General features: G+C 37.4%; 1 protein-coding gene across 1 annotated transcript; it reads left to right on the top strand.

Annotated features, from left to right (window-relative positions):
• The first annotated feature begins 1259 nt into the window (after positions 1–1259).
• Positions 1260–21865, top strand: LOC131437035 (1-phosphatidylinositol 4,5-bisphosphate phosphodiesterase gamma-1). The gene is made up of 14 exons (XM_058606078.1): positions 1260–1794; positions 1874–2075; positions 2137–2639; positions 13376–14076; positions 14152–14409; positions 14478–14592; positions 14647–14828; positions 14979–15162; positions 19952–20008; positions 20080–20317; positions 20378–21136; positions 21202–21341; positions 21402–21512; positions 21587–21865. Exons 1-14 carry the CDS (start codon positions 1654–1656, stop codon positions 21608–21610), a joined length of 3615 nt encoding a protein of 1204 aa, XP_058462061.1. The 5' UTR covers positions 1260–1653; the 3' UTR covers positions 21611–21865.
• The last annotated feature ends 300 nt before the right edge of the window (positions 21866–22165 follow it).

The following is a 22165-nucleotide window of genomic DNA, read 5'->3' as shown; positions in this document are numbered from 1 at the left end:
GTTTATGACTCAAGGGTCTGTTTATTATCGCTTGGAGTATGTTTACTCTTCGTCTATGGTGTACAATATTATCTGTTGTACAGTTCTGGATTTTGAACTAAAAATGCTGAAGCATGTCTTTGTAGACAACTTTCAGAAGAAATGCGCGCGTATTGAATTAAATGAAATTGCGTGAATTAACCGTAACGAACACGGCCGTTACAATTGCTTTCTCACTACCAATCATACCCATATTTCAATCTCATTTACCTCGTCTCAAGATTCGTTTTTTGACATGCGGGATTGACGAATATTAAATGAAATCGAATAAAATAAAATAAAAAAGAAGGAAGAGAGAAATAAACAAGACACGTACGGTGAGAAAATGATGCAATTTCGCCTGTACAATTTTGGTAGCTGCCGGAATGCAGCCAGCCTTCTGACGGTTGCCAGAATTTCTCACAAGCGGGTACTGTAGTCATTTCCACTAGAAAAAGAAGTGTTTAACACATGTAGTTTAATTCAATAGCAAAAAGACATCACATCCAAAAGAAAAACACATCAAAGCTAACTGAAAATTATTTTAATCTTACATCTTAGTGTATTTGAACATGAAATCTTAAAACAAATAACTTTGGTTATGTATTTAAGTGAAAAAGCACATTGAATTGAAGTGCTGTTTACATACCATCTTAGAAAAAAAAAGTTCAACGGTGGCCCTTCATTGTTGCAATACGTTGGGTCATTGGCCCAATGTATGTCCAATCAATCGTTCAACGGGAGGCCAGCACTGGACCTTCGTTTGCCAATTTTGAAACAGACCGTTGAACCGAATACCATTTGTTTCGTTTAACAAACCCAGCAGAGAGAGGTCCATTGTTGAACCATTTTTAATATGAGGAGTTGGAGTCCTGTGGGACTTGTTTGACTAGACAATTTTCGAAGTTTTCTCCACTTATTTTTTTAAACTAACACTACGTACCTGTACAATACTCCTACTTCACATAGAATAACAACAAATCTTATTTCTATATGAAGGTAACACCTAATTCTCACACTATTTTTGCAAGAGAAAAACAACAACAAACCGTTTCAACAAACTGAGAGAATATTTCGTGCAGTATGTCGTTCAACAAGCGCTCACCTACCAACAAAATAGAACCGCCTGCTGAGAGGGTATGAATCGATCGTGCAAATTTTTATCAGTGTAGTGCTCCTAGAAATATAATTGTATCTACAAAAACTTATATTAAAAGAGTGTTGATTTGTAGCGGTGTATGCGAATGATTCTGATAGCGTGTATACTCTTTTGACTATAAATATTTATTGTATTATTCCAGAATGCTGAATACAGTGAACGGATAGTGAAGAATAATTTTCGTATACGGATTATTCGAAAGTGCCTGAATTTGTTATAGTATATACTTATATATAGCTTTTGAAGAGCAGATTGTTTAAAAAAGCTACTAAATCTAGACCGAACGATTATCAAGTAACATTTTGTGTAAATAATCACTGAACTACACGTATCTGTGAAGCGTTTTTGAGTTTAAGTCTACATTCGAATTGATAAATGGTTGATTACTGTTCGAATATTCAGTTGCTTAATCATAATAGTGCTCTTGTGCTTTAATATTATTGTTGACAAAGTAAATAAATAGCAATCTTGAGACAATGAATTTCAGTAGCCTACCGAGTCTGGGTGAGATGGAACAAATTATATGTAGTTTGGAACGTGGCACATTGATCCAAAAGTTCTACCCTCGACGAAAACCAGAAAAGAAAACGTTGATGCTCCGTAGAGAAACACGACAGGTATTTTTTTTATATCAATCGTCTATATACTTGCACAGTTTGTTTTTGTTTTGTCTGCATAACATAAAATGTTCTTCAGGTAACCTGGTCTTCACCATCACAAAATAATCGAGCCAACTTTGATGGAGCTTTAGAGTTACGGGAAGTGAAAGAAATTCGACTTGGGAAAGGTTCAAAGGACTTTGAAAAATGGTTGGAGGAAATTAAGAAAATTGAACTACGCAAATGTTTTGTCGTGTTTCATGGCAGCGACTTCAAACTTCGTTCGCTGTCGGTTGTTGGTATGCAATCAACACACGGTCATGGTGTTTGATGTTGTTGTAAATACTTTATATTTTTCAGCTCTCTCCGAGAAGGAATGTGATATGTGGATCAAGGGTCTCAAACACATGGTGGCGGATACCATCAATGCACCGTACTGGCTACAAGTTGAACGGTGGCTCAGAAAAGAATTTTACGCTATGGAAAATCCACGTGAGACCGTTAGTTTGAAGGAAGTAAAATCTTTTTTGCCGAAAGTGAACTGTAAGATTACAACAGCAAGACTGAATGAATTTTTTCACGAAGTTGATTGTCGTCGACGAAATGAACTAGGATTTGACGACTTTTCCCGTCTTTACCAGAAATTGATGACATCTTCGTATACTATTCAGGACTACTTTGACGGTTCGATGCCTTATTCAAAGGATGGACAAACAGTAACTATGAAAGAGTTTCGAAAATTTCTTTCCGAAGAGCAGAATGATCCGCTCGGTAATGATGAAAAATTAGTATCAAATTTTATTCGGGAGTATGTGCAAGATCCGATTCGTGATATTCAAGAACCATATTTGAATATGCAAGAGGTATGTAAAGATAAGCTATAATTATATTGACAATTTACACTGAACGTTTTTCGTACGGGTTCTTTTTATGCAACTTGTTTTATGCGAATTTTTAAAATTATGTGTTTTTTATGCGAATTTTCAAAGTTATGTGGTTTCTGCCTTTCTCTTAGAAAGGCTATGCATTTAATTTAAAAATCGACTTTTGACGCACTTTTCTTTGAAATTTGTGTGCTTTCCCCATCTTTTGAAAAGGTTATGGCAAAGTATGCCCAAACAAAATTTTTTTGTTCCAATTAAACATTTTTGAAGTCAAAAAAACTTCAAATGTCATGCGATTTTTATTCGAATTTCCAAAGTTTTACGGGTTTTTATACAAACTTTTAAAGTAATGCGGGTTTTTATGCCAATTTTTAAAATTGTTCGGTTTTTTATGTAATTTTTCGAAGTTATGCGATTTATAAACCCAATGTTATGAATTTTTAGACTCGAGCGCTAAAAAATTTGAACTTTTTGACATACCCTAATATTAGTACAAATGCTATATGCCATTCATAGCTTAATCAGGAATGCCAGGTTAAATTTTAAAGCAGGCTGCAATCAAACTGTTGCTGTTAAAGTTAAAAAATATCGCTTTTTAGCGAGCAAAAATGAAAGTTAAATGCTCTTAAGATGTGAATTTTAAAAATGTCCATTTAACATTTAATAATAAGTACAATCCTTAAATATCTTCAGCGTTAATCAGAAATCTTTACATTTTTACATCTGCATATCTGGCATCACTAGTTTTCATATGGTAGGCTTATTTGTATGTGTGCACTAGAGATGGTCGGATATAGAAATTCTTATACCCGAACCCGACCCGTACCCGAGTGATCAGCAAAAAAAATTACCCGTACCCGACCCGTACCCGATCAATAATAAAAAAAAATTACCCGTACCCGACCCGTACCCGATAAAAAATAAAAAACATTACCCGTACCCGACCCGTACCCGTTTAAAAATTACCTGTACCCGTACCCGACCCGAATGAGTAGTAAAAAGTTTACCAAAATTCAGGATGGAAAAAATAGTGTTTTAGATAGCGAGCTAGATAGAGCGTATCAGGCTCTAGTTTGAAAGTAAAATACAATAAAATGCTTGTTTACATTTAAATATATAAATACACTGTGAAGCATGAATAGATTTCCAATGTCTTTGGTACTTTATACTCATTTACAAATGTCAACAAAAGGGAGTAATATCTACTCAAATTTTTCGAGAAGCATATTTATTCAAAATGCCGTAATACCCGCTGTATTCTATTTTGGGTAGGTATGGTTTTTACGAAACAGTGCGACTTTTGATCCAATTCTTTAGAACCACAAGTAAGCTTGCTCATTATCTTGACACACAAATAAAAATTCACATTAGAATCACTTGAAAAATCACGAAAATCCCCTAAAATTAATAGAGTATCATCGGTTCGTTTACGTGAATTGACCAAACATCAAATAATTCACGTGTATTCCCGATGTGAAAAATTCAATTTTGAAAATGGTGAACTGTGAGTCCTTCAAGTGTAAGTAGTTTGAACATTTGTGAGAAATTTTTTTTGGTTACATTTTTTTACTGCAAAGCAAAATGAATTATCATTTTGATTTAAATTAATCTGTCAAATATGCCCGTTTTGTAAGCCTCACAAACCCACACCAACGATATTAACGGGAGCTGGTGGTTTTACAGCCATTGAATTTCTGTTCCACCTCCCTTGGAACCCTCAACGAGTGAACACGGTGAAAATTTGAGCATTTCGCGTGAAAAGATTTTCACCCGTACTTTTGCGACTGTCACGCATCGAGATTTTCAGTGAAAAGAAACGTAAATTAACTCGACGTCAACATTTCAAAAGGGCCTAAAAACAATTGACAGATTTTCTTTGTTTACTTTCTCTTTCGACTATATCTACGTTATTATACAAACGTTCGTTACATATTTGGTAATGTTGGAAACATGGAGATATTATCTTTCATTCTACACGAATACTTTGTAGGTACACGTGAAAATTAAGGAGATATTCACAAAAGAGAAAGTAAACAAAGATAAACTCTCATTGGTTTATGTGCCCTTATGAAATGTTGACATCGAACTGGCAATATAGCTCAACTTGCTGTGCCATCAATCGGTGTCATTTCAAGTGAGGTGACACCACCCAGAAGTGAAGAATAAGAAGAACTTCTATGCAGATTTTCTGAAACAAATGTTCATGTTTCTATGGTTAGAATCCTAATGATTTATATGTAAATTTTGAAAATCTCCAACCATATTTAAAATAACAGTTTTCTGGTATCTGAATGTGATATGTGATACTACACTACATTTTATATATTAATCAAATAATTTTTACTGGATTGTGCATTAAACAGCTTTAAAATGGCAGTCCATTAAAACCTACGTGGAAAGTAGGGTCTGACCGCAACATCTTAGAGCTAAGGCAGTGTGTCTTATTAAATATGTTATAAAAAAGTAGGGTGGAAAATACTCACATAACTTTTCACGTAACTATGATTGATCGTTTTTTTTAAATGAAGAAAAGAAATGTTTTTTTTTCTGGAAAAAGATGCCAGTTTTCAGGTCTGGTTCTAGGCGCGAATGTCAAAACCCCTTGAATATAATTGTTTATTTTTCGGAACAACTGTTTTGCAATAAAAAATTCTCGTCAACGTGTAAACATATTTATGTGAAGTACAAATGGTCGGGTAATCGATCAGAAAAAAAAATTTACCCGTACCCGAGTGAGTAGTAAATTTTTTTACCCGACCCGACCCGTACCCGAGTAAGCAGTAAATTTTTTTACCCGTACCCGACCCGTACCCGATTGAAAATAAAAATTTTTACCCGTACCCGACCAAAAACCCGTCGGGTACGGGTACGGGTCGGGTTTCGGGTAAAATACCCGATACCCGACCATCTCTAGTGTGCACTGCGGGAAACGGACCGTGAATTTTTTTTGCAGTTGACTAATCAAGTATAAAATTCGCAATATTTATGCGGTACGTATCCCTCGTATAAAAAAGACTTGAACGTATAAAATGTTCACAAATAACATCGCAATGTACAGCTAAATTTTCTGTTTGCTGTTTAAACCAACAGTCGTCCCGGTCCTGAGCGTGGGAGCGTGGAAGGGGTCACTGTTGACAGCAAGTCACTGTTGACGGCAAGTCACTGTTGACGGCAAGTCACTGTTGACGGCAAGTATGAGTCTGGTTTGAACGCTTCCAGCACTGACTCGCTTTCCGTTTTCAGTCGTTCTTCCAATTTGTATATTTACTACCAAAATGTAGGTGGCGTTAACATTGACGATTAACGGTGGCGTTAGCATTGACGATTAACAATAATTGGCATACGCGGATGATTGTTACGACATTAGAATATTATTTTGAAGGGTTCATGCTTAGTAGATCGACATGCGTCAAAGATCTTGGTGTCTTTCTCGATGAGCAGTTATTGTTTAAACAGATTCAAATTTAGAATGGTTAAGCGCTTTACTGATATTTATTTGTTTGTTTCATAAGTTTTATTTAGACCCGGTTTTAACCTAATTATGGCCTTATCGCCGGGTGACTGATATTTATTGCCTAACGTATCTATACTGTTAACTCGTTCATTTTTCTCTATAATATTACTCAGTTGTTTGGAACCCTCTCCACCTCAGTGAAGTTTATCGAATAGAATCTTCACAACGTAGATTTTTTCGATTTGTTCTTCGTCGATTACCTTGGAATAATCCACACAAACTACCGAGATATGAAAGTCATGGATTGCTGATTGGTCTTGACAGACTACAAGTACGACGAGAGCTGTCGCGTGCTGTGATGATAGCTGATGTTTCGAATGATAGAATTGATTGTTCCGCTTTGCTTCGCGAGGTTATTAGTTCGTCCTCGTGCTATGCCTTTCTTCGATTACCTGTACGTCGCACCAACTATGCCATCAACGGTTCCTTATAATGCAAACATCGTTTAATCGTGAATCATCTGGATTTGACATCAAACTTCCACCAAAAACAATAAAAGCCAACTTAATACTTAGTATTAGAAATTATCATTAGGACTACAATGTGTCTGTTGATGTTACAATAATAAATAATAAAACTAAGCTAGATACATCGAATTTTGGCAAGACCGGGCATTCAGAAATCAGAACATAATGGCTTGGACAGCATGATCCCTATATTTATCGAAGATTCTTCCCTCGCCTGAAAGGTTTCTTTTTCACCAGAAAAAATATCCTTAATCGGAAGGGAATTGGGAAGAGAAATACTCAGGAGAGCGGTTTGACGCCACAAAAATGACAAAGTAAAAAGCATTCTACCCCTCAAAGGGATGTTGAACGCTCCGCTATGAGATTTGAGTTTCGCCGAGTTCACACTCTTCCTCTGCGTAGTATATCTTCCACCTGATCGATGTTGCGATCTTACTCTGTCGACGAAATTTTAATCGTTGGAGTCTTCAATTTTCCCGGAATTAAATGGGAAGGAACGTCCGGTGGATTCTTTTTCGCTGATCTGACGCTTTCAACATTTCATGTTGGCTTTACGACCTTGCTTGACGGTTATAGTGTCAACTTACTTCGCCTATCTAATCCTGTTGCAAATGAAAACGACCGAATGCTGGATCTATGCTTCTCGAGCAGAGCAGATGTTGCACCTATAATTAGTGCCTCACCGTTCCCTTTGGTCAAATCTGTTCGACATCACCCGCCACCTTATATCGTGCTCAACTCTAATCTTCCACCGGATGGCTACAACACGACCGACATCATCAGCTATAATTTTAATAAAACTGACTACACTAAAATGACCGACTTTCGAATGTATATTGACTGGGAGGAAATTCTCGACAATGATGATGTCAACGCTGCTGTACAAACGTTCTCTAACATCATGAGCTAAGCGATTGACTTTTTTGTACCAAAACGATCCAAACGGCTGTCCCTGCATCCACCATGGCCGACTACCGTAGTGAGACAACTGAAAACAACTAAAAGAGCCGCCCTAAAACTGTATTCAAAACATGGAGGATACGCTCTGCGTAATCACTACGTGAAGATCAATCAATTATACAGGAAAACTGTCAAGCGTTGCCATGTCAAATACTTGAAAAATGTACAACGGAAACTGAAACACGTGAACGAAGGCTTTTTGGAAACATGTGAACGAGCAAAGGAAGGAGTCGGAGTTACCTTCTATAATGAAGTTTGGAGAGTTTATTGGTTCGTGTAAGCGGGAAATCTGACAGCTTTTTTCGGAAAAATTTTCTCGTGCCTTCACAAACGAAACCTTAAGCCTGCAACAAATTACACTCAACGTTCCAGAATCTATCAATTCATTAAATCTAATTCATATTGACGAGGATACTATTCGGACGGCAATCGCTTGCATGAAGTCGTCTACCTCCTCTGGTCCTGACGGCTTACCAGCAGTTATATTGAAAAAATGCTCGACTAGTGTAATTGCTCCCCATTGTCGACTATTTCGGATGTCACTCTCTAAAGAAGTTTTTCCCAACTTATGGAAATCTTCTTTCATGTTCCCAGTGTATAAGAAAGGTGACAAAAAAGACGTGAACAATTACCGTGGCATCACATCGCTTAGTGCAGTTCCTAAACTGTTTCAAAAGGTTATTCTGACACCGATTTTCAACCACTGCAACCAATATATTGTCGACACTCAACATGGCTTTATGCCTAAGCGCTCCACAACCCCAAACTATTGTCATTCACGTGCTACGGTACTGATGATATGTCAAAAGGTTTACAAACAGACGCTATTTACACCGATCTCTCTTCTGCCTACGATATAATAAACCACAATATAACAATTGCTAAACTGGAAAGACTTGGATTCGGCTCTAACATCCTTCGATGGTTGCAATCATATCTTCTGGATCGTCGTTTAGCAGTGAAAATCGGCGATCACGTTTCCAATGAGTTTATCGCTTCGTCCGGAATATTTTACAGACGTTTACTGTTTAAAATCTCTGTATTGCTCACTTGTTCGTTCATCCCTGGAGTACTGTTCTGTCGTTTGGAACCCTCAAATCAACTACATAAACGGAGCTCATAGAATTGAATCGATACAACACAGATTCAGAGTCCCGTGTTACTAATCGGTCTCGATACACTACAAGTTCGTCGAGATGTTGCACGTACTTTATTGATAGTAAATGTTTTGACCGATAAGATTGACTGCCCTGCTTTGCTCGCGAAATTAATATCAACGTCCGACCCCGTGCTCTTCGCAACAGTGCATTTCTTCGACTTCCTTTACGACGAACTAACTACGGTGCTAACAATGCTAGTATTGGCTTGCAGAGATCATTCAATCGCGTTTCATTAGGATTCGACTTAAAGCTATCTCGCAGTAGGAGACTTGACATTTTTTTGTATATTACTAGAAATTATCATTAGGACCATATTATGTCTGTTGATTATACCTAAATAAATAAATACCATTTCAAGACCTTCTGCATATCTATGGGAATGCTGAACGAATGGATGTATAAAGCAAGTTCTGGCATTACATTCCTTTTGTGGAATTTGGCCTTTCTGTTTCAACAGACTTCGCAGCCGAATTCTTAGTGTATAGAATCATTGCATGACTAGTACTATGGATCCTACTGACACTAAGAATCCTTCCAGGTCGGGGCTCGAACATACGACAACTGGATTGTAAGACCAGCGTCCTATGCATTGAACCGCCAACCCGGGTCAGAACTCTTACACTCTGTACGTTATACTAGTTGTATGAGAATATGAGAGATATGAGAATGGCATCATTACACCATTAGGTTGATTAAAACAGATTTTTCGGGTTCGGATCGGGTACGGGTAAAGATTTTAATTTTTTTTATCGGGTACGGGTTCGGATTTGGAAGAAAAAATAATCTCGGTTTCGGGTCGGATACGGGTAAAAAATTTGATTTTAGATCGGGTCCGGATCGGGTTCGGGTTTAAAAAAACTGTATGCACGGATAGCCTAGCAGACAGTATGAAGTATATAAAACACCCCAGAATCCTTCTGAATTGATAAGTAGTTAGTTCATCTACTTTTGTAAGCTGTGTTTCTAGTGGTGTATGGCCACCGGAAACTTTCTCCGAAATAAATTTCGGCAAAGGCTAACGGGAAATCTGACAGCTTTTTGCTGATTTCGGGATAATTGTTAATCACTGATGAGATCAGCACAGGGTTTTGCCAAATCTCGACAAAAATATGCTTTCAGCCGAAAATCAACTAAACGAATCTCGGAAAACATAATATTGATTACTGAGTATTTGTGTCCCGGCATTTTACTTTACAGAGCTAGACAAGGTTTTAAGTGTGTATATATTTTCCTGTTCCACGAGCAATGTCGACGTGGTGCTATACAAAATCGACAGGTGACATTAGTTGATAAAGATCTCACCGAATTTCAGTTTATTGTTTGTTTATTGACACCTTACAGCCACATTTCATTGTTTTTTAATAGCCTTTGTTACAGGAAAAGTCCATTCGCTCGTTTCAATAGAAATAGGTTTACATATAAACAAAAAGGTTTAAAGCTTCGTCACGTGATCCTTGGGAACGCCACATGGCTTTCGCTTTTTAAAACCAAAAGCTTTCAAACTGTTTATAGGAGCAGAGAGATATTTTTCAAAAAACAGTTGAAAATTTATATATTATTAATTTAGATATTATTAACCATTAAATTACCCGAAAAAATAATTCTTCCAAACAGTTATGGCATTTTACTAGAGTGATACACCATCGTGTAAGTTTCATTTCAATACTGGGGATGTCACCGGCGTACATCGCACTAGACAGACAGAATTTGAATGTGTGCTTGTGGTTAAAGCTTGCGCGAGTGAACCACATTCTCTTCGCATAAATCGCTCTCACGCGCTCTAACCTAAATACATCCAAGTGAACACTGGTTCGTGCTAATGAAGGTAAACTTCTGTGATTTTATTTGCAAATTTTCAGAAGGTATCGCTGGAATTTTTTCTCAGCAAGGTAAAACTAAATTTCAACGATAAATTGTATTTTTTGTTAAATATGCGTACCCTACGCTTCTTTTATGCGAACCGTACACCAGAGTGCTCACCGGCATGTACACTGCCGTGAAAATATCTGCGTCCACCTCAGAGAATTTAGGAGCTCTATTCTAGCACTTTGGTTCGATCCAGTGCTAGAGGTGAAAGAAATTAAACACACGCTCTCATGATGTGCGTACACTTTATATAACACTGGTGGTATGTGTGAAAGAGAAGGGTTCTCGTTGATTCCGTCAGTACTTACCTAACAGCTATAGTCCTGGGGTGTACTTTCGTCTTCAAATAACTCGGCCCATGGCTGCTCGTCGCCAGCCACTCAAGACACGGATGCTCACCCTCTACTTGATCGATCCACCTTGCTCGCTGCGCTCCTCTTCTTCTTGTACCAGTCGGATTGGATTCAAGAACCATTTTCGTCCGACATCCTTATAACATGTCCAACCCATCGTAGACGTCCGATTTTAGCTGTGCGTACGATGGGTGGTTCTCCTAGCAAATGTTGCAATACGTGATTAATACGCCGTCTCCACGTTCCGTCTTCCATCTGCACTCCGTCATACATGGTCCTCAGTATCTTTCTTTCGAAAATACTGAGGGCGCGTTGGTCCTCTGCCAACATAGTCCAGGCCTCGTGGCCATAGAGAACAACCGGTCTAATGAGGTTTTGTAGATGGTCAATTTTGTGCGGTTGCGTACTTTTTTCGATCGGAGGGTTTTTCTGAGTCCAAAGTACGAACGATTCCCTGCCAAAATATGTCTCTGAATTTCTCTGCTGGTGTCATTATCGACGGTCACCAGTGAGCCCAAATTCACGAACTCGTCAACCACCTCGATATCGTCACCGTCTATCAATATTCACGGTGGGAGGCGTAATGTTTCTTCTCTAGAGCATCTTCTTCTCATGTATTTTGCTTTGACGCATTTATTGCCCGTCCGAAACGCCTAGCTTCAGCTTTCAGTTCGATGTATGTTTTCATCATCTTCTCAATGTTACGTGTCACAATATCAATCAAACCAAAAAGTTGCACGGACTTACGGAAGATTGTGCCACTCGTGTCGATAATCACTCTTCGAATAACACCTTCCAAGGCAATATTGAACAAGATACAACAGAGCCCATCACCTTGCCGTAGCTCATCACTCTATCCATCGTTTCTTTGACCAATCGCGTCTGTTTATCCGGAAAACCGTATTCGTGCATGATCTGCCATAGCTGTTCTTGATCGATTGTGTCGTATGCTGCTTTGAAGTCAATGAATAGGTGATGCGTGGGTACGTTGTATTCACGACACTTCTGGAATACTTGTCTTATCGCGAATATGTGGTCCGTAGTGGCGCGGGCTCCAGTAAATCCCGCTTGGTACGGCCCTACGAATTCCTTAGCTATTGGTGATAGACGACGGCAAAGCATTTGGGAGAGTACCTTGTAGGTGGCGTTCAGCAATGTTATTGCGCGGTAATTGCAACAATCTAGCTTATCACCCTTTTTGTAGACGGGACATACCACTCCATCCATCCATTCATGCGATGGAATGTCCTCCTACTAAATCTTAGAAATCATCCAGTGCAGCGCTCTAGTCAGTGCCTCTCCTCCATGTTTGACTAGCTCGCCTGGTGATTGGTCATTGCCCGCGGCTTTGTTGCTACTCAGCTTGCCGATGTGCTCACTTATCTCCGACAGATCAGGTGCTGGGAATCTGTCGGCGACTGAGTGTGCACCCAGATCGATTTCTGTGCCGTTTTCAAGAGTTGCCGCACCAAGCTGCTCTTCCGTTGGTAGCACTAGCTCCAGTTGTTGCCCGTATCCGATTGTTGCCGCGTGCAGGCTCTCCAACCCGTTCACAGACCTGTACATTGTCTCACGGCCTACCTGAGCATTCATGGCGCCGATGACGAGTTTTACATCCCGCCGTGGACAGATGTGGTAGGTTCGGTCCAGTTGCGCGTAAAATGCTTCCTTATCGTCGTTGGATCTCATCTCGTGTGGGCAGTGCACGTTGATGATGCTGTAATTGAAGAAACGGTCCTTGATCTTCAATATGCACATCCTATCACTGATTGGCTGTTACCCAATCACTCGCTGGCGCATCTTGCCCAACACTACAAATCTCATTCCTATAACGCTTTTTGTGCCACAGCTCTGGTAGAAGGTAGCCGCTCGATGCCCAATTTTCCACACCTTATGTCCCGTCCAACAAAGTTCCTGCAATGCTACGACATCGAAGCCGCGGATTTGAAGCTTATCATGCAGCATTTAGTTGTATCCTGGGAAGCCAAGCGATTTGCAGTTCCATGTGCCAAGCTCCCAATCACAGTCCTTTGTTTGTCGCCTAGGTCTTTGCCGATTATTCCGAGTCATATTTATATCCTGAATGTACGTAACAAGTGTTTTCCGGGCGGCTTGTTACGCCTGTACCAACCACCTGTTTCGCCGGAGGGCCATCATGTCAGCACTGTTTAGAGTCCCACACTGACACAAGGACGGTAATTAGCCGCTCCTAACAAAGATAACAGACGCTGTTTCGAGCCGCCCCAACATGGGGAACAGACGCTCGGGTAGGCTCGCTCTCTGTAAAGAGAAAGCAACATTAACATTTCACTTAAAGTACTCAGTCCCGGTTCTACAGAGTCCACAAACTTCACAAATTAATATCAAGTTTCTTGCTTTCTTTTTTTCTTTTCAGTTTATTGATTTTTTGTTTTCTCGTCAAAATGAATTATGGAACAAAGAGTGTGACTCTGTTTATCAGGATATGAGTCGTCCTCTTGCTCATTATTGGATATCCTCGTCACATAATACCTACCTCACTGGCGATCAGTTCTCCAGCGAATCGTCAGTAGAAGCGTATGCGCGAGCCTTGCGTATGGGCTGTCGGTGTATTGAATTAGATTGCTGGGATGGGCCAGATAATATGCCTTTAATTTTCCATGGACATACGTTCACCACAAAAATCAAATTTAAAGATGTAATTAAAACAATTAAAGAACACGCGTTCGTGACATCGGAATATCCAGTAATACTATCAATTGAACAAAACTGCTCGCTGGCTCAACAGCGTAAAATGGCATATGCAATGCAAGATGTATTTGGGGACATGCTGCTTACACAACAAATCGAGAAAAACGAACTCCAATTACCATCTCCAAATCAATTGAAAAAGAAGATTATTCTAAAACACAAGAAACTCCCGGAGAATGGTGCGAAGCTAGATGATGGCACACTACCAAACGATGGTGCTCTTATTAGAGCTGATGATAACGAATTAGACATTCGGAATACAGTCAAAAATGGGATTCTTTTTTTGGAGGACCCAGTGGATAAAGTATGGAATCCTCACTTTTTTGTGTTAACGCAACACAAACTATTTTATACGGATAGTCAACGGTAAGTCGAAGCATTGTATACAGGTTTCATATTGCATTTGATATTTTCATTACGTTTTCGTTTTTTCGAACCTAGAACCGAGCGTGAAGATGTACGTGATGACGATTTTGAAACTAACTACCCAAGAACGAAAGATAATGTTACGAACGACGAGCTACATTTTGGCGAAAATTGGTTTCATGGGAAACTCTCCGGGGGTCGAGAGGAAGCCGAAAGTCTTTTACGGCAGTATGCTCATCTCGGCGATGGAACGTTTCTGGTGCGAGAGAGTGTCACGTTTATTGGGGATTATTGTCTGTCGTTTTGGCGTCAAGGAAAACCAAATCATTGCAGGTGCTTGCAAACTTTTTTAGTTTTATTTTAAACCGTTAGAAATATTTATTCTATTTGATGCATTTCAGGATAAAACTGAAGCAAGATAAAGGTGTAACGAGATATTACTTAATGGAGAACAATTTGTTTGACAGTTTGTACAGCTTGATTATACATTATCGACAAAATCCATTGAGAAGCTCGGTAAGAGTATATCCACAACACGGTATTCTATATTAATTTTTTTTATTTTTAAAGGAATTTTACATTACGCTGAAAGAACCAGTTCCTCAACCTAATAAACACGAAAGTAAAGAATGGTATCACCAGAACACGACCCGTGAACAATCTGAAATAATTCTGCATCAATTACAAAATGATGGATCATTTTTAGTTCGACCGAGCGATAAAGGTCCAAATGCATTTGTGATTTCGTTCAGGTATGTTATCTCTTTGCTTGAAATGTATAATCGTGAAAATAAATCAGGATTTAATGTATATTCTATTTTTTCCCAATACGCTCTTCTTATTCGCAAATCAGAAGTCATATTATTTTTAACCCATAAAATATGTTCTTATTTTCCATGCAGGGCAAACAAAAAAATCAAACATTGTCGTATAAAAGTGGAAGGGCGTCTATATGGAGTTGGTGGCATGGACTTCGAAAGTTTAGTAGATCTAGTCAATTTCTATATAAAACATCCGTTATACAAGAAAGTGAAGCTTACCCATCCAATACCGAAAGATATGGTGAAAAGAATAAATACAATGAATGTAAGTGAACAATTACTACGAATTTAATTTTATGATGAGAGTATATATCGAAATTAAATTTTATTAAGTTTACAGCTTACAGTTACAAACACCGACTTGTGAGTCATACAGTTTACAAAGTTTGGTTTTATCATTTAGAATATCGGAATCAATGGTTATTAATATGAACCTATTTTACAAGCGCGGGAAGACAGAAAATCAAAAAACTGCATGTTATTTGTAATGAATATATTAGCCTTAAATTATTTTTAAAACTATTCTTTGGTGCTTAATTCCTTTAACAAACACAACAAACAAGTACTACATAGTAAAGCGTTTTTTTGTGTGTGTATGTTTGATATTGTCCTCTTTTTGAATCTTTTTACCATACTGATTAATACGTAAGTTTGTTTGTCATAAAACTAGCAAAATCTGCAATCAGAAAGATTTCTGATAATTTCGATTCTGTATTCCAAATCTTTTTTTTTATTCCCAGATATCACTTGATTCAAATCAGAATAAAAATTTTGCATTCGATTGAAATTGGGGATTACACCAAAATTTTTAACATTTTTTTTATATGACGGTTTGATTTTCTTGTGCACTTCCCGCATACTTGAAATTGCTAAGTGGTACAGCTCGAATTATGTACAAATCTTTTGTGGAGTGGTAACCACAGTTTTTCAAATATAAAGTATTGTACTCAGATGATACGATTTGTCGTAACATAGTATATGGTTATTGTATAATATGCTGTAATAAGAAAAGGTTTCAGGTGTTTAAAATAATTATAAAAAACTTCTGGCGAACCATTTGACATGATTTCACTACGGCTTTTATCGTTGAAGTATAATTTTGCATGTATTGCAGCCAATCACAGATTAAAATAGTTGGAATTAAAATTTTTATCATAGAATGAGTACAAGCTTTTGCTTAATCATTTTTTACTGTTTGAAAAAAATTGGCTTATATGTTAACAACCCACATGAACGAGTACCAGATATCGTAAAACGTTAAGGAGTATGGTTTGTATGGCACATGGAATAGGTTGTTAGGCAGGTCTGATGGTACTTTTACATTGCGATTCAAAGATAATCCAAAATCGTTACAGAATTCCCGATTTTCAATTCGCTGTATCTCGAGAACCATAGCATATAGTAAAATTTTGATTAACATGTTTAACATGATAAATTGGAAATTTAGCGTTTTAGGACTATTGTTATCAGGAATAGGAGTAAATTGATATCTTATGAACCGTTTAGGAACTTTCAAACCTTTCCGATCCGGCTCGGTATAGGTAATGTTTACAAATTGCAATGACGGCGAAACTGATTGATCGGGTGTGAATACACTCTCAAATCGGGAAAGGTTTGAATGTACTTAGATTTCTCCAACTTTTACACAGATGTCACCTTCTAACTAAGAGTGTGAGATGTGTGTTTCTGGAAGAGAACGGTTCACGTGGACCATTTTATACAATGACACCTAGTATTTCTTCACGAAATACATGTAGTTCTTGTTTCCTGGATGCGTGCTCAACACTAGAAGGCCCAAAATTTAGTTTAGACCTAAATTGCACAAAAGCAGTCAAAATGATTGAAAGAGAGAAAGTTAATAATATAAACTGTGACAGAATAAATTTATTTATTTATTTACAATCAACAGACACAATTTGGTCCTAATGATAAAAGCTAGTGCAGTGTGCCTAAGTGCATATATCGTTAAATAAAGAATTAGAAAAGTTCACAGAATTTCAAACTATCCTTCCATTGTTTACATATTGTGACTTTCCTGGGCAATCTAGTGTTAAAAGCGCATCCTTACTCTATATAATTTAACAAGCTTACTAACACCTGATTTTATTTTATTTTTATCACGAGAAACTATCAAAATAAAAGATTATAGACAAAAACGATATGGAGCGGAAAAATCCTAGGGTGCCACAGGAATACCAAAAGAAAATTGAAAACAAATCAAGAGCCCCAGTAAAACGACGAAAAATTGGTACTTTCATGTAATAACTCATTTGATGACATATTAACTTTTGGTAAGTCACAATATTTCTATTTATATTATTACTTTTATTATTATCATTATTATTGTTGTTGTTGTTATTGTATTATTATAAATATTATTGTTATTATTATTGTTGTGATTATCACTATTATTATTTCTTATTAATATTATTATTGTTATAGCAATTATTATTATTTCGTTATTCTTGATAATCTATCAGTTTGTGATATTAGCAGGTTTCTCCGGCATAGTGAAAAAGTAATGCAATGGGGAAAGGAAACGTAACGTAACGTCGACAAAGATAGAAACAATCAGAGTAGATTAGAATGGATAGTGTTAGTAGACCAAACTTATCTAAACCTATTTAGGAACTTTAAAGTAATAATCGTTTGTACCGCTTCAGACATAAAATATTATATAGGAAAGCAGGGCCAAGACCGAAGCGGATACAAAGCGAAATTTTCAAAGTCTCGAGGACTTTTAAGACACATAAGCAGTTGGTAGGATGACAAAATACTAATACGATACAGACGCACGACTAAATGATTGACTGGTTACAGGGTGAAGCACACACTTCCTGCCCAAGTGACAAACTCTCTGGTGAACTTGCAATAGAAGATATTCGTATCTTCCGTTGCAAATTGATAACCGTAAAGGAATCTGTCGCTTGGGTTACATGCTGGAGGAAACCTATCAATGATAGGCCGGTTTCCTCCTTCGTTACTAGTGTTCATTTGGGCACCATAGCCTAGTTCGTCCGGTATGGAAAGTGCGGATCGTTGTAACCACTCCCCTCGGCCAGAGTAGCCCATAAAGAGGAAAAAAAGCAAACAAATTTTCTTTTCGACTGTGTTTTTTTTGCATAGTTCTTATACTTACTTAAAACATTGCAGAAGACACCAAATCGATGGGACCTACCGTTTCTGAAACATATATTATTGCAAATTTTTAAGGGATTTTATGCTTAGTCCCTTCTTAAAAGTAAGGGTAGAAAAAAATGCATCATTACACTACTAGGTGGATTAAAATAGGTTTTTATATGAAAAAATTGTATATTCCCTGTACGCCTATTATTACCGAAAATAGAGAAACAACCTGTGATCCGTGATATAAAAAGGTTGGGAACCGCTGTCTTTTTCCAATAACCATTATAATTCATTGAAAGATTCATAATCGAATATTTTTGCGCTACAATATATACCACCCTGTTTTATAGTAATACTTTTATAGACTTCAAAGTAGACATACTAATTTATATATCAAACAACTCTCTCGTCACCTTGTATGTATGTTATAATGCTTATTATATGGACTATTTGTATTTTTTCGACCAGTTCATGAAAAAAACGTGCGAAATAAAAATAGCACCACCCTACACAAACGTCGGTTCTAATAAGTTTTGACAGATTTTTGTTTTGATTTCTGTTGATTAGTAATTACGTAAAGCTAATAGTAAGTCCCGGGTTGGCGGTTCAATGCATAGGACGCTGGTCTTACAAGCCAGTTGTTGTATGTTCGAACCCCGACCTGGAAGGGTTCTTAGTGTCAGTAGAATCCATAGTTCTAGCCATGCAATGATTCTGTACGCTAAGAATCGGCTGCGAAGTCTGTTGAAACAGAAAGGCCAAATTCCACAAAAGGAATGTAATGCCAAGACTTTTTAATTACGTAAAGCTGAATGCATAGTTTCTCTCTAACAGTGACTAAAGCAGTTTGTTTTGTTGTAAGCTGCAGCATGTTGTAGCAGTCATGGGTCGATCTAAGCATCTAATACTGTAAGAAAGAACTAAAATTAGACATACCACGACGCAGGGCCTTACAATAGATAAATTGGTCGAAAGCTTTCTCGATCATACACTGTTATCAGTAGATTTTTGAAAAGAGATGAGAAACCTGGTTGTATCGAGAAACCTGGGAGGAAAAGTAAGCTTTAGAATTTTTAGAATTGCAATGAATAAAAAAAGAACAGTATCCCAAATACGTGCAGATGGATCTACCAGTGACAACACGACGAGTTCAACAAGTTTCGTCGAGCAATGAAAACCTGGATTGGTGTAAAAGACTGGTAAAACCTAACCTAACAGAGAAGCATAAGTTACACCGTTTCAATCTCGCAAAAAAAAATTACCTACTCTGATGAATGGAAAAACGTACTCTTTTCTGATGAAAAAAAGTTTAACCTGGATGGACCAGATGGCTGGCAATACTATTGGCATGATTTGCGCAAAGATCCTATTGTTAAAATGAGTCGAAATTTCGGAGGTGGTACGCTAATGGTTTGGGAAGCATTTTCATTTCGTGGAAATGTCCATTGGCGTGGATTTCCACTGAAATGAAGTCAGGGGAATATATAGAAATTTGGGAGATAAACTCGATTGAGCACGGTGAGTTCTTGATGGGTCCGGATTACAATTTTCAAGAAGATAATGCTGCAATCCATAATTCAAAATTGACTAAAGAGTGGTTCAATTTCAAAAACATATAAGTTCTGAAGTGGCCAGCTTGTTATCCGGATCTAAATCCTATCAAAAACCTGCGGTCAATCCTAGCTCGTTGCGTTTACGAAAACGGGAAACAGTTTGACGAAGTGGAAAAACGTAAACACGCTAGAAATCGAGTTCGAAAATGTCGGAAGGATATCACACAGAATATCTGGTATTGTAGATAAATTCACGTCTAATTGAAGTTATTCGAAACAATGCTTCATATTGACATTACTAAGTTGTTTTACAATGTAGAATTAGGTTATTTTGTGGAAAATAAAATATATATGTATAAACTTTTTATATTGCAGGGTCCAGATGACAATGGTGCTTATAGCTACATGGATCCTTCATGCATTAATGAAAAGGTTGTATAAATCTACCTCCTGTGTTTCTGCTATTTATTTTAATATTTTTATTAATCTGTGCGTTTTTACAGGTCAATGTGAAGGCTATTTATGATTATAAAGCTCAGCGCGATGATGAACTATCGTTTTGCAAGCACGCCATAATTACTAATGTAGACAAAAAAGGAAATGAATTGTGGTGGACTGGAGACTATGGTGGTAAAAAGCAACATTACTTTCCGGCGAATTATGTACAAGAAATTAGTACTTCTGAAGGAAACAGCGACGATAGTGGAAGCGATTCACTCATGCTTGGTAGCCTTCAGAAAGGTACTTGGCTTGTTTGATTAAAATTCTAACATTCCTGGTCTTACAAAACTCGTTTTCTAGGCTCGCTGGATGTACATGGCGCTGTTGTAGAATTATGTCGCGGCCCACATTCTGATTTGGAACGAATTTTGCGAATTCAAAATCCTTCCATGCAAAATGTATTTGAGGTTGGTGTGCAAACTAAGGAACTTGCAATTGAATGGATGAATTCTATAAAAGAAGCGGCACAAAATGCTAGTGTGCTGGAAGATGAGCGTCGTAGAATGGAACGGAACTCACGAGTAGCAAAAGAAATGTCAGATATGATTATCTATTGCCGAAGTGTTCCATTTAAAAATACTGGTTGGGTGTTTTACGAAATGTCTAGCTTTCCAGAAACAAAAGCAGAGAAATATTTTTTGCAACAGGAATGCAAATTATTTGTACGATATCATCGTAATCAAATTAGTCGAGTGTATCCGAAAGGTCAACGTTTAGATTCCTCGAACTACAATCCTATACCATTGTGGAACACAGGATCTCAAATGATAGCACTAAACTTCCAAACTCCGGATAAAGCCATGCAATTAAATCAAGCAAAGTTTAGAGATAACGGAGCTTGTGGATATGTTTTAAAACCAGACTTTATGTTCAGAGATGAATTTGATCCAAATGATCCTAATACTCTAGTTGGTGTAGAAGACAAAATAATCAACATTCGAATAATTGGGGCCAGACATCTATGTAAAGGCGGTAGGAATATAACAAGTCCACTGGTAGAAATAGAACTACTGGGGGCATCATTTGATAATGGAGTTAAGCACCGTACAAGGGCTGTTGGTTTGTATTTTTGTAAATAATTTGGGTTGCAGTGTATATTGTCAAAAGCTTAATTCGAATTTCAGTTGATAACGGTTTTAATCCTATTTGGAACGAAATTTGCGAGTTTAGGGTTATAAACCCATACTTTGCAATGCTACGATTTGAAGTTCAGGATGAAGATATGTTCGGAGAACCTAATTTTATTGGGCAATCTGTATACCCGGTAAGAGTAGTTACAGAGCTAAAGACATATCCTTGAAAGTTAATGATTTTCTTTAAATAGATAAATTCACTTCGTACTGGATATCGGAGTGTGCTCTTAAGAAACAAATATAGTGAAGAACTTGAATTGGCAACACTCTTAGTTCACATAAACATTCGAACTAATGAGCTGGTGAGTAATGTCCAATAAAACAACATGCAAATGTCGTCAAAACGATGCTTCATTAGTCTACTTTTACCCCACAGAATGGAAACAACTTGTTCAGCTGATAACACATTAAATTCCATACACAACATATATGTATAGAAAGTGACAATTGTGCTGTTTATGAGCATGAAAAGTTCATGTTGAGAGTATTATTTATTGATTATGTATTTTAACGCCACAAAATCAACAATTGAACCGATGTTTAAAAGTGCCTAACTAGTTAGATTATGTTTATATTGAATAGTGCATAGTTTATTGTATTGGGATATAATAGAGGTTGATGTATGTTTGAGTTATATATATAAACCAAGTGCACAAAGTTAAAATGTCGTTTTGCTGTTTACATATATTCCGTTGGTAGAAATTTCTTTTCACGACCCGCGCAATCGCAACCTAATCTAATGTTCATAGGGAATTAATATAATATCATCATGAAATCATCTAGTGAGAAACGTTTAAAATCACGGTAATTCTGAGCTTACTCTATAAGTGCAGCGTTTTCTGCAACCCATAGGGTTTCCACCTGCACAGGCCTCGCCTGGTACAGCTACTTACCGGGCCGCACGTATATTATTAAAAAATTAGTGTGACTAGTGACAATCCAAAAAATATGATGG

This window comes from Malaya genurostris, chromosome 3, assembly GCF_030247185.1.
Source record: "Malaya genurostris strain Urasoe2022 chromosome 3, Malgen_1.1, whole genome shotgun sequence".
Lineage (NCBI taxonomy): Eukaryota > Metazoa > Arthropoda > Insecta > Diptera > Culicidae > Malaya > Malaya genurostris.
This window is presented reverse-complemented; position numbering and strand designations above follow the sequence as displayed.